Consider the following 22,656-nt stretch of genomic DNA (forward strand, 5'->3'; position numbering starts at 1 on the left):
TCACACTGAAGTTGTCTCAAGGACAGCCAGTCCCATCGCTCATCACCCCTACTTTCTGTCCCTGGGGGTAATTTGAGATGCAGTGTGACTTTGAGCTGCTGAATCTTCCACAGAGGGAAATAATGAGACAAAAAAGACGACAATTGCTGCTTACCCTACACACAGTTGGTTGGCAGTGGAAATCTGTGTTCTTGATTCAAAACAGATTATGAACAGGCAGATTAGTTTCTTTGAAAAATGCATTCCAAAAAGAAAAACAAAACAGCCTTGTGTTTTTGCAAAGGCTTTCTGAAATACCACCATGCCTTAAGACAGCTCCTCACATCTTCTGCTCTAAATTGTAGTCTGTGGCTTTGTTTCTTGCACATCCTGCTGCTGAATTTCCTTCCCTCCCCTTCACCCCTTCCTGTCCACCCAGCAGCACCGCCTGGCTGAAGGGCAAGCAGGTTATTTTTATAAAGTCCTTTGAAAGGGACTGGAATTAACACTGACTGGTGAAGTTGAGTGTTTTTGTCAGGAAAAAAAAGCTGACCCTCCTTGCTCCGCTTTTTCATCATTAGCTTCAACCCACTTTTGCTGTGTTTAAGAATATGTGTGTAGAAGATAAAGCCTGTTGTAAATCTTAATTATTGAAAGATAATTCAAACTGAAGTTGGAACCAGGAGGAGCTGTACATCACTGAAACACCTACCATTTTAACTGCCTGTACTGCTTACACACATTCTGTTTTCTGTCTTAATTTCCTCAGGCGTGGAACTATGTCTTATATACACACTCTCTAGTCCCTTAGTGCTGCTGCAGTAAAATCTTGCTTGCTGAGACCCTCAGGCTGTTTCTCTCCTTTCTTCTACTCTTACAACTCTTCTGTTCCTTTTATCCCAGTTCCAACTCTGGTCAGGCAGCCAAACATTTAACTATACAGAAATAAAACTCATGCTTGTATGCTGCAGGAGATTTTAGCTCACTGAAATGTATTTGCCAAGTGAAGCTGAATATGCATGCACCACAGCCCAGCACAAACCTGACCCACACGTGCAATGAGCACAGAAATTACAATAATTCCCGTATTGCTTTTGCTTGCCTCCTCCCCTTTGTCTTAGAAATGCTGTAGAAAATCCTTAGCTAATGGTCTTTTGATAAGCAAATCCGAGCTGGTATTTTTCCTCCCCTGGGTGAATACAGCTGCCCATCATGGAGGGAGGTAGAAGTGTCAGCCTGCCATCGTTTCTGCCTCACTGGGTCACTGAGGAGAGCGGGTCGGTGGCAGGGGCTCCGCAGCTGCAGCCTGGGGAAAGATCTCATTTAGTGCTGCGGTGGTGAGAGCAGGCAGCTGGGGGGCAGAGGCAGAAACCTCCCTTGCCGGCTGCTAGGGGGAGGCGGATGCTCAAACCAATCGATGGGATCACATCAGGCCTTTTGGTGTGGCAAGGCAGAAAATTCTGACTCTGCAAGAGGGTAAGGAACAGGCAGAGCTCTGAAACACAGGGTCTGACACTCAGAGCCTAGTTTGTACCTGCCTCCCCTTCACCCAGCCTCCCTTTTACAGCCCCCAGCAAGCAGTGTGAAACCTCGCTTAGGCCAGCAGGGCTTTAGCACCCGGCCTCTGTGGCTGTGAATGACAGCTGCACTGGGGTGGCCAGCAGAGTGACACGGGGGTGGCACTGCCATACCGCAGCCCTGGATGGGCTTGACATCAGAGATGTATATTGAGGACTGTCATCATCTCTACCTGTACGTTGGTGTTATCTCCAGAGTGAGCCCCTTTGAACTCTGCCTGCAGCCAGAACTGCCGCTCCTCAGACAGGCCTCAGCTCAGTGGTGCACGCACCTGATTGCCAGGCTCTGTGTTTTGGGAAGACATCTCTAATTCCCCAGCGCTGCAGCACTCGAAGCAGCTGCAGCCAGCAGTCTTGGGCCCAGAAAGCCCCTTTCGGCTTGTCTTTCAAGCCCTTTTCTCAGGGTTTTCAGCAGGATGTGTTTTCTCTGGCCAGTCCCATTTCCCTCTGCCTTTTGAGGCAGCTTCCAAACCCTCAGCCCTTCTCCCCATCCTAGACACTAAGCAGCATAAAATAGTTGACAACAGCAGGCTGCCGTCCGCTCCATCATCCTCTATTCACCAATGCTGCCACATTGCAGCCATTCCTGATAAAAGAGACGGGAGATGCCTTGAGGATGGGAAAAGGGTTAATAATTTGTAATAGTTTGGGACTAATCCCCACGCCCAGCTCTGATGTCTCTGCCAAAGCGGGATCAGGGCTGGAAGAGGAGGGTGGAGGCATGCTGACCCCTCTGTCGGGGCTCCCTACAAGGGTGTAAGGGATCACAGCACTGGTCGGCCCCATCCTTTAGAGCACGTGGCAGAGGATGCAAAGCCAGGGAAGAAGCCACAACCTTTCTTTGAGCACTCTGCAAGGAGGAAAGCAGCTCCTGCTCATCCCTTGGGCTGGGCCAGCCACACAAATCCAGAGGAAAGTAATGTGGATATCAAAATGACAGGCTAGGCTTTTTGAAACTGTGCATGTGAGGTCGGTGGCTGCCCTAGATAAACTGTGCCTGCCTCTCGCCATGCCGCCCAGCGAGACATCAAAAGAGAGGAGTGGGAGCCTTTTAGCTGCACCCAGTACAAAGCCCAGGCTGCTGTGCTGAGCTGTCCCCGCGGGCCACCATGCCCCAGTGACCCGGGAGCAGCCCCAGGTGCCACCCAGCTTTTGCAGGTACTCCTGCTGCAGAAGAAGCGTGGCAGTGTGCCGCACACGGGGCTCGCGCAGACATCCCCACCCTGCTCCAAGAGGGAGCATATGATATTAGAGGCCAGCATCCCTCTGAAATAGAACTCCTGCCAACCTAATTAGCAAAAGCTTAATCAGCAGATTGGTTAATCATAAACTTATTAAATAACTAATTGAGCTCTAAGGCTCTTTGTCAAATTTCCAGACAATGAAAGCCTCGCTAAGGGAGAGATCAGGTCAGTAATCCGGCTAAGGGAGCGGGTTTGCTGTGCAGGAGGACTCTCCAGCAGAGCTGCTGCTGTTCCAAACAGCCAGGACTCGGGCTGACAAACTGAATAGCAGGAAGAGGCACCCCGGGTTGTACGTATCCTGTTCTCCCATTCTCCCAGAAAGATTCACAGTAAACAGGCAATTCATCTAGTGAGACAATGCCTGAAAGTCCTCATCTAGCAAGGAGAATATTTGTAGGGTGGCGTGCTAAGTTAGTAACACTCTGCCTTTCCCAGGGAAGAAAACAATAGGTACCCTACTGCAGAGCAGGCATTTGTCAAACATGATGGAGTGAGGAGTACCCATCCATTCAGTGTGTTAACCAGCCCCTTTGCCTTATTCTTTTTAATTTTGCTAGGTAGAAAATGTATAGCTTTGTTTGAAATACCTAGGGTTGCAGAATCCCAGTGCAGCAAATGATAAAACAGAGTGGATCAAATATTTGACATTTTGCTGCTAAATCAGGGCCAGAAACAGGACTGAGACTGTCAGCTGCAGTCCAGTCCTGGGAACAGGAAAAATCCAGAGGTCTTTTCCAAGCACGATGATGGAGTCAGCAATCTGAGAGTCCCTTCCAAGCCTGCGTGCTGCCTGGGGCATTAGCACTTCTGTCCTTATTTGTTTTGTTTTCTGGATGGGAACCCAACAAGTCATTCCAACCCGTGATATCTGCCAGCCAGTGAAAGCTTTCCCAATTACAACATATTAAAAATAAATTCAATCTGTAGTTTATATAGGCTATAAAACACATGCTCCCTACCATAGACCAATCATTTAGTGTGTATTTTAGACTCACACAAGCATGGAAACTTGATTAAGTGTACATGCAGTTCAAGCCTGCTTATGTCAAGCTCTGTTCAAGTGTTTTTTATACAAATATGCACTGCACAATGATCTCTGTAACTGAAGACCATGAGTATTCAGCTAAGCAAATTTGTACTGTCTGTTACTCTCCTAAATACACACCACACTTACTGCATGCATCAGTGACCTTAATGCTTCTTCACAGAACTTCAGGACCATAACAAATGTGATGTGGGCACTAAGATTGACTCTGTTTCTCTGGTAGATTATTGCCGTGCCTTTAGCATAAGTGATGCTTTAAATGAAGAGAGCTATTACCAATAAGAATTAAATTGCATCTAATAGACTACTTTTTTATTATTTATTTTTTTATCTAATATACCGAGCAGCAGACTTGGAACAAGCAAATGACTTTGTCTTAAACCTGTATTCAGCTGAGTAGAAATAATGTTGAAGGGACCATTTGCAAAAATCTTTCCGGATGAAATAACTTAATTTTCTCTGTCCCTTTAAAATATGTAAAGGGAGAGAGTAGCTCAAGTTTATGGATTATATTTTGTAGAGTTCACTTTATAAACTGAAACTTTTTAGCTAGGCTTGTCAGGTTGCAAGCACTTCCCCAGATATCTATGTCTGTTCTTTTGGCTGGTGGGAAAAATATTCTTTGAAAAACAGTTGAAAATACCAAAAAAAAAATCTTTCTGAAGGTAAATGTGAAAGAAGAAAAAAATACATATAAATAAAACTGATGCTGTTCATACATTCCAATTTTGACAGTGATGGATGATATCTTTATATTCAGTATTTTGCAGCCATTAGGAATAAAAGTCTCAATCTTTAATAAGTGAAAAAGCACGAGCTGAATCACAACAAAATGCCCTTGTGAGCTGGGAGCTGCGACAACAGATGCATTTGAAATGAGCCCAAATAGATGCTGAAAGCTGAAGAGAGATCAGTTGCTGCCTGCTGCTATGTAGTCACAACCTGTCTGAATAAGATGGCTGCAGAGACAGAGCAGGGAGAGGACAGGGAGCCAGGAGTCCCCATCTTCTGCTTCCCCACTTTTGGGGAAGAAAACTCCCCACTCCAGATGCTTTACGTGGCTTGAAGGTAAAGCAGTTAAATAGTTTCTCCCATCAGTAAAATATAGCTTACTGCTTCACAAAGGTGATTCATGATTATACCGTGCCATGAAGAGGTAAAATTGGCTGTGTTCAAAACAGTAAATTATTTCCCTAATGCTTACAGCCATAAGGTTTTCTTTGCTAGATAGCTAGCTGCACTGGATACCCAGCTCTCCTTCATGCCAGAGCCCAATAATGGATATAAACAAAGAAGTCATTCTTTCCTATAATCACGTGAAGGTCAGATAAATGAGCTTTGGGGCTGGGACAGAGTGTCTAGGGTATGGGGGCATGCTGTTGGAACATAAAGCCAATTTGTGAGATGCTTTTGGTGGGAGTGGATTCTAGCTTTGGAGGACTGGAGCAGTCATTTACCTGTCCTCCTCTGTGCTAAGGAAAAGCACGGCACTTAGTTTCATGCTTGCTGAAGGGAAATGCAAGAAGTAACATCAGCCACACAGAAACCTCTCTAACTTGTGGAGCCAAGAAGAGCATTCCCCAGGAGTTAGCCCTGCATTGCTGTGCAGGCAGTGCACTGACTGCTGGTTGTAGTAGCTCCTGTGTTAAAAGTTAAGAGCTGCATCCTCAGAAGAGAGACGCAAACAACTTCTCTGTACCATACTGCATACCACTTCTGTCTCTGGTCAGGCCATCAGGGGGGCTTAAAACCACTGCCTGGCAGGGTCTGTGCCAGCTCTCACTCATGCCAAAGGGACGGAGCAGCAGCCAGAGCAGCAAAACAGCAGAAAATGCAGCTACTTGGGTGCTTAAAACCTGGTCCAGGAGGGACCTTGGAGGACAGATTTGTATGCCTGCCCTTGTTGAGAGTTCTCACAATTAGACACAGCTTGCTAATCTCCCCGAGTTTGGCTGGGTCAGCAAAATCGAGGTGCTTTGAGTGAAAATATTGTCTTGCACAACTTTCCCAAGTTGGGAGCTGGATGACATAGCTATCTGACCCCTACTTATGTGAAGAGTCTTTTCTGAAGCTGGGTGAAACAATCCCAGTTCAGACAGCCTGTTCTGAGTAATCAGTGCCAGCACTTAGCACATACCAGCTTTAAACCATATTCCTTGTGTTCAGAGCAGCAGGCTGGCCACAGACAGACCCTTTTCATTTCTGCTCCCCCGTTTAGTAAAAATCACTTTTCTTTTGCCTTTCTTTCTGGTTCAGGGAGACACAGACACAGCCGTGCTAATGCCACCGGCATGGTCACACACACATGCTCCAAATCTCCCCAGGGAGCACAGCCCCTGTCAGCACCGGCATAGCCACAGCACACAGCATTCATCTACCTCCCTTTCTGTACAGCGTGCTGGCAAAGCCCCGGTTGGAGTGCACCCTGAAATCTCTCCAAGGAGTGACACAGTCCCAGCTGCCAAACACTCTCTCAGAGGTGAAATTTCAGGACGGTTTCAGTGTTAAGTAGATGCATGCCAACGTCCCGGGGCTGAATGATGCTGAGCTGGGCTCAGGGTTTGGTCTCCAAGTGGGAGTTGAAGTCAGCATTTTGTTCATTCTCCCTCCGTTTGTTCATGGCTCTGTTGATCATTCAGCGGGATGTGAACGGACAGATTAATCTTATTTACTGTGCAATTTAAATTCTCGGCTTGCTTGAGAAGGTGGAATTCATCAGGGAGTCGCTGCAGTCCTCAGCCTCTGAAATGGTCTTGGCTGACAGTGGGACAGAGGAGCAAATACATCCCAAAATCTCATTTCGTAGATCTTGAAGGTGGAAAAATACAGCTCTGTCACACTGGATTACTTTCTCTTTGTCTTCCCACTGCATCAAATCCCGTGGACCCACACTGCACAGTCCCCATGCCAGGAAGCTCCGTCTCCTCCCACCTAGGCAGGTTCACAAGCAGTTGAGGTGGCGAGGTTCAGCTAGCAGCTCTCAGCAAAGACAGGAGCAGGCAGTGCCTGCCTGCTTCCAACCCACAGTGCTAAGGAAGCAAATCGGCCTCCTCTGCCACCAAACATCATTTGTGCTGATCAGGCTGCCTCAAATGAGGGGGATACCCACTGCGCTGTGGCAGCGAGACACAACAGCATCCTAAGCCACTCTCAACCCAAACTGTCTGACCATAGCCAGAGTCAGCATCTTGAGACAAATGGGAAGCATGGATCTGGGGATTCAGACCCTCCAAATAGGTCTTCAGCATAGCACGAGCTGATGCTCACCAAATTCGTGGGTTGTCTGCTTTGCCTGGTACTGCAAAAGGAGCAGTTCTGCAGGAGACGAAAATGTATGCTATTTTTTACCGTTTCTGGTTAGGACAGAGTGTAGACAAAACCAATGCCACACATAGCAATGTGTACCAAAGAAGCTGCTCAGAATTCCAATTAAAAACAAAACAAAACAAATAAATAAAAATATTTTTTTTAAAAAAAGGAAAATGTAATTAAAACTGGTTATGATTTTGTTAAATACTGAATCCAGAAGAATGATTGTAATGATTTATTCAGCTCTGATGTTTTACGCAGACACAATCATGTAAGTTCGTTCTGTTTCACATTCTCCATTACTATCTTCCCTTGTCACAAAGGAACCAGACACATCCAGCCAGTTGAACAGGTAACAGTTCTACATTGCACCTCCTGCTACTCAGAGGTGTATAGGGGTGTTGAAAGGATTCTGGACCCCTCCCCGCATAGACACACACATGCACACATGTGTGTCACTCCACACTTTCCTCTTCCAATACACTGTCCAGGATTAGTTTAGGTGGAAGTGGTGCAGCCACAATCCCCAGTGCATCAGGTTGTCCATGCTTTCTAAGCTCTCCACTGAAACAGAAGCTTGCAGCACTCAAACGTGCAGCCAGATAGATTACCCAACACAGCAACCCTACTAATGATCATTCATGACCTTCAGACTCCTGATTGAGCATACTTTTTAATGTTAAAGGCACACGCTGGCTGCTTCATACCCTCCTAGACTCTGTTCTGTTGTGCACAGGAAGCATCTGTCTGGAAAATTAGTGAAAAGCCAGCAGGAACTCAGATTTGGGTGAAGCTGTCTCACCGCCATCTCTGCCAGCCCTGCTGGAGTTGCTTGCCTGTTGGCTCTGCATCACATCTGTACTTACAGTATGCTCCCTCACCCATAACCGACCGCTTCATGGGAAGGGGATGACAAGCCACATGGGTGTGAATATTTCACTAGGTACAATGATAAAAAGTGTAACAGCCAAGTGAAATGAAAGCTGAACAACGCATTTCAAATACTTGCAAATGCCACATTAAGAGCATTGTTGGAGCTCTGCTCTTATAATGCCCTTTTACTGCCAACAGTTAGCAATTTCTCTGAAATAGCTGGAGAACAGCCTTGTTTCATTCTGGTTTCTCAATCTCCAAGTCTCTGTCATTCACCTTGTTTCTCTGCCGTATTAGCTTTTTACTGATCATCAAACAGCCAACTCAGCAGGCACGAAATAACTGGTGTCTGGGAATCACAGTCTTCCGCTCCTTCATTTGTTCTTGTGTGTCCCATTTTCTCTGTGTTTGGCACCAGTGCCTGTTAACAACCCTTCCTCATTCTGGTGCCTGAGAGTTGCCCAGAATTAGGTGGTTTTGTAGGGTCGGTATCGATTTTCCATCAGGCTGTGTTGCCTTCCTGGAAGTTTGTTGCACGTACTGGAATACCGCGGGCAGCACGGGCAGTCCTAGACATGGAGAGCCTTTGCATAGCCAGTGCCAGCCAGAAGTTGCCATGGGCAGAAGACAAACGAAGCCTATTCTCTGTGGTGGGGCCATACGCCTCGTGTCTCAGGTTGTGCCCTTGAGGTTTTCAGGGAGACAAGCAGGAACATGGGTGTCATTTAAGTCCAATGGGGAATATTTGACTACCGTACCAGAGAGTCTGGGTTACTCAGAAGGAAAGAGCCCCTTTGTTTTTCATGCAGTCCTAACCTTGAGAATTGCCCAAGGGCTTGGTTCCTAGCTTTCACACAAGGGTTAGCACAGCTGGGTCACTGGAGGGTGTTGTTGTTGGGATTCATGCTCATTTGGGTCTAACATCAGCCAGTATGGGGCAGCCTGTAAAGAAAAACGCTGTTCACTTTTCAAGACTAGGTTGTGGTTCCTTCTCTTTACCCGGCTGCTATATGATTGATTTGATTGCAGCTTCTATGAGAAGTTATTTGTGAATTTACAGTTTTTTTGTAAACATGTTGGACCCTGCCAGTAACATCATCAGAACTGCCTAAGTCAATCACATTTCTAAAAGGAACTTAGATATTTAGCATGTGGGGCTCTGGCCTTAAAACAAACATCTGGGAGGTAAAATTAAATGAGCTGAAAACCTGGGAAAGAGCTCGCTACCTATAAATGGGGTTCACCAACTTCACCTGCTAGGCCAGGAGGAAGCACCAAGCAGAAGGTGGGCACTGAAAGCCCACCATTCTCATTGGCCCGGTGGCTGGTGTGCAGGGCTGCCTAGAATTACTTTAGGGTAGTGGTGGAAGTAGCAGCAGTTCATACATAATACTTGTAAGACTTGGTTAGCTCGTTTCCTTGCCTCCGAGCCTGAAGTGACTGATACACATCTCCACCAGCTTCCAGGAGCTTGTCCTGTCACTCCAGGGCTGGACAGACCTCCTGTTCTCCCTCCTATCTTTTGCTTTTTGGCCACCAGGGACTCAGGATTCGTAGCATCCAAGAGGGAGCTGACCTGTTGATTCATGATTAAGAAATTTGTCTGGGGACACAGGCGTGGATGTCACAATGACACTGTATTCCTGCAGTGCTATTGCTCTGGGAATATTCATTCCAAGCCACTAAGTGGAAGAAGGGGTTAAATAGGAGATGTCTTATCATTCAGCCTCACACATTGAATTATCACTCAGTAAGAGCACAGAAATAGTCATGGGGAGACCTCCTGAAGGAAGAAGACACTTAGCTAAAGCCCATATTCATTAACTGAATGAGTAATCTGAATTGGAAAACAGCATTAGTGCTTGTAGTGAGTAATCAATAGGAATCAGAGAGCACCAGTACATTTTAAAGGCTCAGGCAAGCCTGAACTGTCTTGACAGAAAATGAAATCTGTAGCCTTGTTTCTGAGTTATGCTCTTTTTGTGAATTATACAGCATCTTGAAGTATTGGCAACTTGTTTTAGCACTGCATATTTGTGGCCAGCCACTAGAGCTCCTGGTGTAGATGGGTGGGAGCTGTTTTGTATTTAGGATTGTAAACCTTTGCCTCCATAAAACCCCACTTTATCCCTTTGTGTTTGAATAGCGCCATTCACGTGGCCTGCAAAATACCAGCCTTTTTTTTTTCTTTTTTTTTTCTGGAGACAAAGATAACCACTGCACTTGCAAGTTCCAGTCATGAGAAATTACTGTGATTTAAGGTTTTGACTTCGATACTCTGTCAGTCTCTTTGTTGCTTATGCCAAAGAGAGTTATAGGTCTGGTCCTTCCCCTGCCAACTTCAATGAGCTTTTATTTACCTCTGCTGTCAGCAGGAACAGCGCTGGGCATGGTTTGTATGAGTATATACCCTTCTCTGCAGGTTCCTCAGCCACATGCATTACCACAGTATCTAGGCATCTCTGCTGCTTGTTTGTCCATCAAAAAAGGGAGCCTTGGACACATCCCCTTGCTCTTACCCCTGTGGTAAGGACAGAGTTGGCCTGTCTCACACTTGCACACCCGGGCAGGCACGCAGCTTTCCCACAACAAGCAACAGGTGCTTTTCTCTCCAAGGGGAATAAAACCTGCAAGCAAAGAATATATCAGCACATTTCACACACCCCGGGGGAAGGAGAAGCAAAACGAATTCACTATTCAGGTTCCCCAGCCAGCAGTCTGGTAAACCCCTATTATTCAGGCATGATACAAAAGTAGTTTCCAACATTTTCTCACACTCTGGAGAATGTTTTTAACCAGGCCTTTTCCTGCCTTGCTGGTCTCACACTCTGCTTTTCCCTACCAGACTTGCCTGGCATCGCAGGGTGAGTTTGGGGCAGTTAGCTCAGCTTTTGTGGGCAATCGCTAGCTCAACCCAACTGGTTTCCCAAAAGAAATAAGGAAGGACTTTGAATCAGAAAATTGCGTATCAGTTTATATGACAGACCATCATAGATGGGCTCCTATGACTCCTATCCTGGAGGCAGGGATGATTTAATACAACAGAAATGCTGCATTCCTGCGGAAGGCTTAGCTTTTGGACCCAAACTCTGGTTATGATCCTGTGGTGAGAAGTTATTAAGAAGAGAAATAGCCTCTCCTAAACGAGAAGCTAATTTTAATCCCCTCTTGCAATGAATACGCAAAAAAAAGCCCCACGTACTGTCAGAGGTTTAAGGTACATTTCAGCAGCAAATAGAACATGCTTTGAAAATTAAGCAAACAATATCCTGTTTAAAAATACAGCTGCACAACGTGCAGCTTTTTTTATTTTACTTAAATAAAGAAATAAAGCTTGCAAGATTCAATGGGAGATAAAAGAGGAAGACACGCTGGGGACATCACCGGCTGTCAGGAGGAGAAGAAGGGGAAGCAGCAACATATTCTGCTATGGGGTGTGTTAGTCCATTGAGTTGCCAGCCAGGGAAGTGGTCACAGCTCAGGCATGGTGTCGAGCAAGGCTGGACTAACACTAAATGACGGTGCTGCACTGACGGAGGCTCTTTTCTGTCCCAGCTGGGCCCCTCGGTGGCAGCCTGAATAGGAGAAAATGTAAAAGGATAAATTCCCTTGCCCAGCATACATAGTGCGGTCTCGGAGCCCGTAGCTGCACAGAGGCAGGGGCTCTGCCCTTCCTCAGCCCCAGAGGGGCAGTCACGGCCTGCATCCAGAAGCTCCATGGCCATCACGGTGTGGTCTGGTCAGCAGGCTGCTGCGAGGCAGGGCACGTGAGATTTAGCCCCTAGGGACTTTGGAGGCAACGGGACACAGCTCCTCCGGCCTTTGCTGTGTCTGCCTGGGAGATGGAGTGGTCACGTCCCGTGCTATTAATTCCGCCATGCCTTTTGCTGCTGTCAGGTCTGGGTTTCTGTAGCTAAATGGTGACCTGCCAGGCTGTTGCCCTAATTCTGCTTTTCCCCTTTGTATCCCATATGCAGAGAAGCAGAGGGAGCTGGCTCGGAAGGGCTCCCTGAAGAACGGCAACATGGGCAGCCCAGTTAATCAGCAGCCCAAGAAGAACAACGTGATGGCACGGACAAGGTAAAGGACTGGAAAACTCAGCTGTGCTCTAAGCTGCAATCCCTAATGGCCTTAAGATGGGCAAGGACAACGTTCATTGCCATTCTCCTACTGCCAAACACACAGCAAGAGCAGTGATGGCCCTTCCCAAACACTGTGCTGTGTTGCATCCTGTCCCCTGGAGGGACGCGGGGACAGCTGGGCCCTGGACGAGTGACAATACAGCCTGCAGGAGGCAGAGGCAGCCCAGCCTGGAGAGCAGCTTTTACCTGGGCAGGCAGTGATAGGACAAGGGGGAATAGTTTTAAACTAAATGGGAAGAATTTAGATGAGATGTTTACTATAAGGATGGTGAGGCCCTGGCACAGGCTGCCCAGAGGAATTGTGGCTGCCCCATCCCTGGCAGTGCCCAAGGCCAGGCTGGATGGGGCTTTGGGCAGCCTGGGCTGGTGGGAGGTGTCCCTGCCCATGGCAGGGGGTGGAAGGAGATGGTCTTTAAGGTCCCTTCCAACTCAAACCATTCTGTGATTCTGTGATTCTGTAAAAATCAAGGGTTTGATATATTTGTCGTGAATGCTCTGGGCATCCTCGTGTAGTGTTGTAATCCTACTAGCGGGAGAGCATGCAGTGCTGCTTCATGTAACAGCAAACTGCCTTGGAGCTTAGTTCTGACTTAGCTGCTTTTATCCCAGTAGTTCCCCTGCTTCTTTTTGAAAATGCCCTCTTCCCCATACTGATTAACTTAATGAAGACTTGTGTATAATTCATCCCTGCGTGCTTTGCTCTACACCTCCTCCGCACTGTGAAAAGCACGGTCATACTTTGCTGGGGCTGCTTTGGCTCATCTCTGTATGACAGTATCAGACAGTGCTACAGACCTCTGGAAACAAACAAGTTCTCACCTGAGTACTTTCTTTCGGAGTATTTCTGGTTTTTTTCCATGCAGGCATCAGTACAATTGTGTATTGTTAACCTACATTCAGGGGCAGGAACCCGCTGAGTCAACAGGATTGCACTCTTTGCATGCTATGAGAAAGGCGGCAATTTTTATTGGAGGATCTTATTTAAAATGACAGCAGAATCTGCATTAAAGTTGGGTTTTTGTTGATGAATGAGAAACTTGCATGGATTACCATATATTAAGTAGAACAGGAGCTGTAGGTGAGAGTCTCTCTGTGCAACACGTCCAACAGCTGAGGTTCCTTGTTTCAAATTAGTTCCCAAAACCTACAACAGCAGTCATAAATCATGCCAGGACTTTGTCAAGTTTTATTTGTAAGCACCTGCGATGTTGGTGAAATATGCTACAATGCTCACTGCTCCAAATTTGGTTGTTGAGACCACATAAAGGTGCCAGGCCCTTACTGGCAGTAAGAAATTCTGCTAATGCTCTCAGCTGGGTTTTCCATGCCCACTGCTCTTCTTTGTTTCCCAAATGCAAGCTGGGAAGACTTGGATTCTTTTGGCATTAGGCTGCACACTTGCTTCCCAAGAGGAATAGTAGCAGATTTGCTGCTTTAGAGAGACACTGAAATTAGTGGGGGAAGATAGTAAGGGAAGAGGACGAGATAAGTGCAGATGCCTACCTGTAAAATTAGTGACTTTTGACTGGAGGGGCTGCTGTTTCAGAGCTACCCCTGGAAGGAAGAGTATTTTGGTTTGGGAAGGTCCGAGCACTGAAGACCACGGACAAAAGCTTTAGAACAGCCAGCTCAGCTTTATTCCATCCATGGACATCAGAGCAGTGTTTGAGGACATGGAGACCCCTGCACAGCCAAGCTCAGCCTGCTGGCAATAGATTCACATCTCTTAGTTACTTTTCACACAGCTTTTAAAAGCTTCCTTTGGGATCTGCAAAACACAGGTTTGCAGCCACTGCCTTAGTAGCAGATGTAGCCAAGCTCCGTTGCTCCCATACAGCTGGGAGATGCCTGGCACAGGCTCTTGCTGGCCCATGATTCCTCATCCCCCAGCTCCCTTGGCTTTCTGGGATCCGAGCAGCACTCTGGGCACAGCCCACCCGATACCTCTGTCCTGCCATAGACAGGGCAGAAAGATCACAACCTTGTTCACAAGGCTGCAGTACAATTAAAGACTCCAGTTGGATACACAGCAAAACATCCAGGTTCTAGTGGCTCTTTACGTCTGAACTGTTGGCTTCTTCCAGGCTCTATAGGAGAAGAAGCTAAAGCCATTTCCCCTTTTTTTGCTCTTGTCCTCATCAAATATGTTTTCTTCATTCAGGCAAAGTGTATTGCTTCTCCTTGTCCCTTCCCCACTTCCTCCTCCTTCCCCAAGGCCATTGTTCTTCAGTATTACTTGTATGAATTTCTGAAATCTGGCCTCTGGTACCAGGTTGCCTTCACCATTCAATCTTCTCCTGAGGCAGGGGAACAGCCAGCCTTACAGGAGAAAGAATCTGGATCCATGACATGCTCAGCCTCCCTAAGAGCAAATAAAATGTGAACAAGGCTGGTGTGATGCTGGCAATCCCTACTGCAAGCACAGACAGAGCCCAGAACACCATCTGCACTACTTCTACACAGCCAGATATTGTAGTCCACCCAAAGAATAAACTAAACTCAGCTGTCGTTGTGAAATATTCCATGTTGAGCAACTAATACCACCCAGACAAAAATCTCATACCTGCAGATGAAAGCAGGTACAACTTAAACCCAGCTTTGTTCCAAGGACACTGGGAAGCAAAAAAAAAAAAAAAAAAAAGAAGCAATCAAGCAATCAGGATGCAAGAAAAAGGCTTAAATCAGGGACAAAAAACATCACAGTTTTAGCCTGTGGCAGAAAAGTTGAAGTTTCATTACTGCGAAAAAAGGCATTTCTCAACAAAAAGATGTAGTGATTTGTTTTAATCAAGTAAATAGCACCACAAAGGGCTGTTCTCCTTGATCCCCTGATGGTGCTTTGTTCACACACAATGTAGTAACAATTGTCAGTGAGTGTATGTGGAGCAGTGACTTGAAAAATGGAGAGCAGGCATGGGAGTGAGTGCCTCTGGTATCTGTGCAGGCAAGCTGCTGCTGCCAGATCACAGCTTCTGTTTTAGTTCCAGACATCTTTGCTTCTTGACTTCCTTCCTACATGCTTTGTAGGGAGCAGAAGGAACCTCTGGAGGATATGGGAAGGGGTTTTGCATTTTGCAAATGGATCTTATTTTCTGCTGTTCCCTGATGCAGCAGGCTGGAAATTCTGCATCATCAATTAATTTCTTTAGCCTTGCATTTCAATGAACGCAGTAAGAAAATGCAACTAGTTGTGAGCCTATACATCTGCTTTGTTACAACATTTCATATATTTTGCTCTCCCTGGGCCTTTCCCATCTTCAATGCCTTTACATTACTAAAATCGTAATGGCTTTCTGAAATTTTCTGAGTAGAAGCAGAAGAGCTTTGCAGCTGGTTAAAGAGCAGTTAGAGCGTGCATGAGACAGATTATCATTTTTAGACTTTCCCAAACCCTTAGTGAAGCCCTGCTGTATCATAGTATTGTTAAAGACCAGTCATTCATTTGGGAGAGAATCTGATTTAACCCACTGAATAAGGAGATTTCTGTGATTATCTTGCAGTTCCCACCTGCTGAACATAGTACCTTGCTCCATTTGCTGAGTCTGGTTGATCTTATTTTAAATATGAACCCAAGTCTTTGTGCAATTTTGTGGATGAAATAACTCTGTTGTGATCTGGATACCATTGAATAATGTATTTTCCTTATGCTAGAGGCTCTGAAGTCTATATTCCATTCCACAGATTCCCTCAGGCAATTAAAGGTGCAAAGTCATCATCAGCCATTGTAACAGTTCTGATGAACTGAAAGTCTTTATAGAATAATGGGATTTTAAAAGTGCTAGTCAGACAGGGCTCTTATGCTGTACCCTGTTGAGGACTGGCTCGCTGCGCGTAATCACATTGATATTATACAGCTGCAAGATAAGGAAATGGCGGATTACCGCACCCAGCTGGTCTAGAGAAACAAGAGCAAAGACACGTACGCAAGGCTTGTCTGGGAACTCTTGTGAAAAATCCCAGGCAATTAGAAACAATGATAGTAGAGGGCATACTGCCCTGGGAGTTATAGTTAGATTAGCAATGGGAACTAGCGGATAGAAGAATGCGGAACTAACAGATAGGGCAGTAGATGACGCTTGCCAATAAGGAGCTTGGCTTTTGCAATATGTATGAGCTAATTATCCTGTACACGATAAAAGACAATTGAGCTATCCATTAAAGCTGAAGCATACTTAACACTCATATTGAGCGTTTGTGTCTTCCCTCCGTCGACAACAGATGGCGCCCGAACAGGCCTTGCTGGACGAGAACCCTGAACGAGTAAGCCGGTATTAGGCGACGGAGTACAAGGGGAAAGCCGGTTCTGACTACGTAACCCGGAATCCGCGGAACATAAGATTGGGGCGAGCAGAAGGCGACTCGGGAAGAGCGCCCGGGACGAACCCATAGCGGGTCCCGCCGGAACGCCGCGAACGGAAGCTTTCCACGGGGGCAACGGCACCGTGAGTAAGCATGGAGAAATAAGCGGCAATTAATTTACTTAAGTGCTTTTTAGAAAAGCGTAAGACACGCTTTGCACGGGGGCAACGGCACCGTGAGTAAGCATGGAGAAACAGGCGGCAATTGATTTACTTAAGTGCTTTTTAGAAAAGCGTAAGACGCCAGATATAGATTGTCATAAAGAATTACAGGGGTTAGTGGCCTATGGGGTGGCGAAGGGCTGCTTTGTTAACCCTGACACATTGTTTGAGGAGGATGAGTGGCGTAAGTTTGGTGATATATTGTTTGAGGAAATGATTAGTGAGAATAAGACGGCTAAGAAATTGGCAAAGCCTTGGCGGGCCGTCACGAACGCTTTAACGATATATCGGGTAGAGCAGAAAGTGGCAGCCGCTGCGACACAGCGGCTGCGCAAAACGATGAGGGCAGATGAAGAGACCAATCCGTACCCCCTCCCTCCATCAGTCCGGCAATTCACTATGAAAGCCCCCGGGGGAGGGGAGGAGGGAGCACAACCCAGTGCGCCTCCTCTACCCCCGGCCCCCGGGGGAGGGGAGGAGGGAGCACAACCCAGTGCGCCTCCTCTACCCCCGGAAACTCCCGAGGAAGAGGCGACAGGGGAAGGGAGAAATAAGAATCCATTTTTAGAAGATATGAGGATCGAGTCAGGAGGGTCGGAGAGGGCAGGACTTTGGGCGAAGATTGCAGGGGAGGCGTTGCGTGAAGGCGATGTGGGGGCGGCGACAGAGCTTGTAGGCGCCTTCCCCGTAGTGTACTCTCCGCCCAACGCCCAGGGCCAGACAACTGTTACTATGACAAATCTGGACTGGAAAATACTGACCCAATTGCGTGCCACGGTAAATGAGTCAGGAATACGTGGGGAGCCAACGAAACAGATGTTAGACTATCTGTGGTCCACTAACGTGTTGCTCCCCGGCGACATTCGTAATATCATGAAACTAATACTGACGCAGCATCAGATCCTGCTGTTTAATGCCCATTGGCATTCAGCTTGTCAGGAGGCAGTTGCGGTGCAGCGTCAGCCCGGAGATCCATTATACGGGGTCACGCTGGAGGAGCTTTTGGGGGTCGGTGCATACAATCGCTTGGAGGCCCAGGCCCTAATGGGGCCGGATAAGGCAAAAGCGACCATGACGCTAGCTAGGAGAGCACTGGACCAAATTAGGGAGCCTGGAGGAATGCCCTCCTATATGTCCATCAAGCAAGGGCGAGACGAAGCGTTTGGAACATTTATTGATAGGGTTGCCGCAGCTATACAGGTAGCTGGGTTACCCGAATATCTCAAAGGCCCTATTCTTAAACAATGCGCCCTTCAAAATTGTAATCAAACCTCTCGAAATGTTCTAAATACGCTGCCCAGTACCTGGACTATAGAAGAGGCTCTTGATCGATTGTCGCGGATACCGATAGGCTCGCAGGCGCTATTGGTTGACGCTATTCGAAAGGTAGGGGAAAGTATTACTCAGGGACTGCAGGCTAGTCAGTCGCAGGTATTCGCCGCCCTTGCCCCCCTGCAAAGTAGGAAAGGTCCTCGCTCATCAGGGAGACCTGCACTACGTTGCTATCGATGCGGTATCGTGGGCCGTATGAAGAGGCAGTGCGGGACAGCGAACGTGTGGTGCCCTCATTGCCAGTCCAACTCGCACAACGAGACCGTCTGCCGGAGGAAGGCCCAGGGAAACGGGAGGGCCAGCGGGAACCGCCGCCCCGCGATGACACAAAAAGCGGCTTTTCCCTCAACAGCGGCGGCAGCTGCGGAGACTCCAACCGAGACGAATCCTTTCACCTCCAACCAGCCACCAGAGGGAGCCTGGGGATTGGATTTGGCAACCGCAGTGAATGTGACTCTAATGGACAGCAAACCTGTTACGGTGAAAACAGGCGTTATGGGACCTGTAAAAATTAATAATGAGCCTGTTGGAGCACTTCTGATTGGAAGGTCATCGGCGACATTAAATGGGGCTTTAGTGTTAACAGGACTTATTGATAAGGACTTTACTGGGGAGATACAAATTATGGTATCAGCCATGTTCCCTCCGCTACATATACCGAAGGGAACTCGATTGGCTCAATTCTGCCTGTCTCTTGCCAAAGCGACTGATCCCTTCCGCACCTGTTTGTTCGGGGTCCCAATAGGGGACAAGGACGAACTGAAACAACTGTTAGCACCATACTCCGCAAGTACGGAGTTATTCCATCTATCATCTAATCTCTCCGATGCCGTCGTAGCGGCGCTAGTGGCTCTGAACACAAGCTTGCCGTGGGATCCCCAAGAATTGGATTTGTTGGGATCAGTGGCGGTAGGGAACACCAGCAATAACTGGACACAGACGTGCTTTATGTGGAATAAAGGAAAACAAAACATGACTCAATGGACCAATGTGACCTCACACACAAGGGGCTTCGAGGCCAATGGCGGCTACTGCGGACACAACGACACCGCCAACGCTACCATGGGGGCATGGAATCAGGATGGCGGGGGTGACTGGCCAAGGCACACCGCCAAGGCCCTACCACCCGGTATATTCCTGATTTGTGGGGATCGAGCCTGGCAGGGAATCCCGGCCAACTCGCATGGTGGGCCATGTTATTTAGGACGCCTGACCTTGTTTGCCCCTGATCTACATAGTCAAGAATTGCGGAACATTACTCAACAATGGAAACGCCGGACGAGACGCAGTCTCAAAACTTTGGGGAGTGACTGCGATGACCAGGTCGAACTCTGGGGTCCTGCTGAAAGGTTCTTTTCGGCGGCACTTGTGCCTGGAGTGGCTGTGGCTCATGCTATGGCTAGTCTTGGGAAACTAGCTTGTTGGGCTGTAAAACAAGCAAATGTGACTACGCAGGTACTCACAGAAATGGCCCAGGACCTGGATAGCTTGCGACACGCTGTGTTACAGAACAGAGCGGCGATTGATTTTTTACTGCTGGCACAGGGCCACGGGTGTGAAGAGCTCGAAGGAATGTGCTGTTTTAATCTCTCGGACCATGGCGAATCAATCCACGAGCAGCTGAAATGGCTGAGAGACCACACCAAGAAGATAGTGGTCCAAGATAATTGGCTTGATAGACTGTTTGCAAATTGGTTTGGGAACATGGGGGGTTGGATATTGGGTCTGATAAAAGAAGGGTTACGCTTACTGCTAATAATTGTCCTAATTATAATAGCGGCGCGAGTAGTATTTAGTTGCCTAATAAAAAGGCTCGAGCAGTTAACTAGTAGGGTTTTTCTAGCAACAGTAATAGCATGTGTAAGGTGTAATTGCTCGAAAAAAAGGGGTCAATGCCACACGTGCTCCTTATTGCAATGCATCTCTTTGCTGTCATTATACAAACTATAATAGCATCCTTCCTTGCGCCAGGAGCCGCTCTGCTCGGCTGTGGGATCGACTGTGGAACGGACGCCCCTAGGTGCACCCCGAGCATTTTTTCCTCGGAGGGGTCTCCACTCTCAGCCGCTCACCACGGGAGCAGACAAGGACCTCCTGAAGCTGCACACAAATTATTTTAAGTGATATTGTCTTGTGGTATGAATGAGAAGTGCAGGAGGCCTCTTTGCATGATTGTGTGATTGTGCTGCGTGAGTAAAAAGCAGTATCGCTGCAAAGCAACATTCCTAGCACTTAGTGGCTTGTTGACTGATGTAGATTCTAGTAGGCACGCTACTTTACAATCGTAGCTCTGCATGTGATTTTCACCCTGTTGCTTATTGTACCTTGCTTATTGCAGTGTCTGCGGTGATTGATAGAAAAATCTATAAAAAGCTTTTGGTTCAAAATAAAAACGGGGGAATTGTTGAGGACTGGCTCGCTGCGCGTAATCACATTGATATTATACAGCTGCAAGATAAGGAAATGGCGGATTACCGCACCCAGCTGGTCTAGAGAAACAAGAGCAAAGACACGTACGCAAGGCTTGTCTGGGAACTCTTGTGAAAAATCCCAGGCAATTAGAAACAATGATAGTAGAGGGCATACTGCCCTGGGAGTTATAGTTAGATTAGCAATGGGAACTAGCGGATAGAAGAATGCGGAACTAACAGATAGGGCAGTAGATGACGCTTGCCAATAAGGAGCTTGGCTTTTGCAATATGTATGAGCTAATTATCCTGTACACGATAAAAGACAATTGAGCTATCCATTAAAGCTGAAGCATACTTAACACTCATATTGAGCGTTTGTGTCTTCCCTCCGTCGACAACAGTACCCACCAGCTCTCACTTCTCATATTACTAAAATTAGGGGTGAGACTTCACAAGTTCTGTGTTATGGGGGCTGGGTAGGGACTCAGGCAGAAAGACCAAATCCCTGATTTCCAATCCTAGAATACCTTCCCCTAGCTAGAATACCTTCTCCTGCTTACTTAATGCAAGTGCCATGTAGTCATTGCTAGGAAAAAAAGTCAACGCAGAAGTCTGACAAGGCAAGCACTGTGAACTGAATAGTTTCGTCAGAATGAAGCCCAGAGTGTCCCAATCATTTTGCCTTCCAGGGAGGAGTGTGTTCCCAAGGCATGTCCAGCGTCCATCCCTGCAAATCTGCTCTGAGCTACCCAGAGACACAGCCTGCCTCCTCTGAATTGCACCTATTTAAATGTCTTCACCAGTAAGGGAGGACTTGCAAAGAAATGAAATGGGGAAAGCCTATCATATGACTTTGATGTGACTATGTGTGGTACTGAGCTTTACTGTGTGGTTAATGGAGAACATTTAATTATTTCAGGCTCGTCGTTCCCAATAAGGGCTATTCGTCATTAGATCAGAGTCCAGATGAAAAGCCACTGGTAGCCCTGGATACGGACAGGTATGCAAAGCGATAATAAGATGATATACATTATAATAAGATGATATACGTTATGGTGCGAGCAAGTTTTCATGACAGAGCACAGCACTGGAGCTAACTCCTGCTGAAACCATTCTTGCAGACCACTTGCAGCCTTCCTTGCTGTGCCCTTTGGCATATGCCGTAATTGGTCTGTGTGTGTAATCAAGCAGGAAGAGACAAGAGTAAAGAGCACTTTCATGGAAATATCTGAGGTTCACAGATGGAAGTTGCTCTCCAGGCTCCCTTGATGTAAATTGTCTGTGCCTAAAGGACAGCTTCACAGCACAAGAAGGATAGGAGTAAGCAGGGAATTCAGGTCTCTTTAACTGTTTCCTTCTTTGCTGTCTTGTCCTTCCCTGCAGTGATGATGACTTCGACATGTCCAGATATTCCTCCTCGGGATACTCATCAGCTGAGGTGAGTTACACTCTCTCTTGCCATCCTTGCTATGAATGCTGATAGTAAAGCATCCAGAAATGGCTTAGAGCGGCCTTTTGCAGCCAAAAACAGCTACACAAGGAATTTACCAGTGGTGTAAAGTCTGTGAGTCTGGAAGGGGCTGTGGCAGAAACAGTGTCATGTTTCCTTCTTCCCCAGTGATCTAGTTGGCTCTGTCCCCACACTGCCACAGCACAGACAGAGATTTGCCCATCAGCTTCACTGAAGCTCTTCCCAGTTCTGCTCAGTCCTGCAGTGCTGGCCGATGTAGTGCAGAAGCATCAGTTTGTCTGTCATGGCAGCTCAGCAACCGTCCGCTTGCCAAGGACACAAATAAAGGAGCTGAGGGTGTGCTGTCATTTCCAGTTCTTGCGGGGGTCAGGGTCACCCGGAGGGTGTTTGCTTGGAGCAAGCAGAAATTCCAAGGAGGACTTACAGATATGAACTCTTGCCCTCTCAGAGAGAAATGGCAGGAAGTTCACGTTTGTTAATCCCTTGCATTGTTTCCGAATGTATTCCCAAGCTGCCCGGTGAATTAGCTGCTCAGCCTCTGGGTGCTGCTTCTGTAGGATCTGATTTACAGGCAAGGTGCCGAGCAGCCATTCTGCATGCAAGTTGCTGGAAACTGTTCCCCGTTGCATCCCTTCCTGGGGCAAAATCTTTCTGAAGTTTGGAGAAACAACCAAGAGCAGGGACCTGGTCAAATGATCTGGGCAATCTGTGGGCCCTGATTCAAAGGGTTTTTCACCCAGAGCTGGCTAGACA

The 22,656-nt window shown here is 47.2% G+C and overlaps 1 protein-coding gene across 4 annotated transcripts in view; it reads left to right on the forward strand.

The window, feature by feature from the left end:
• The window catches only part of FAM219A (family with sequence similarity 219 member A), a 104,532-nt gene that overhangs the window by 72,412 nt on the left and 9,464 nt on the right, over positions 1–22,656 (forward strand). For all 4 annotated transcript variants that reach the window (XM_083817843.1, XM_083817841.1, XM_083817842.1 and 1 more), the window contains exons 3-5: positions 12,005–12,107; positions 21,352–21,432; positions 21,816–21,870. In XM_083817843.1, coding sequence (XP_083673969.1) covers positions 12,005–12,107; positions 21,352–21,432; positions 21,816–21,870 — 239 coding nt within the window. The remainder of the gene's footprint in view (positions 1–12,004; positions 12,108–21,351; positions 21,433–21,815; positions 21,871–22,656) is intronic.

This window comes from Anser anser (assembly GCF_964211835.1).
Source record: "Anser anser genome assembly, chromosome: Z".
Taxonomy (NCBI): domain Eukaryota; kingdom Metazoa; phylum Chordata; class Aves; order Anseriformes; family Anatidae; genus Anser; species Anser anser.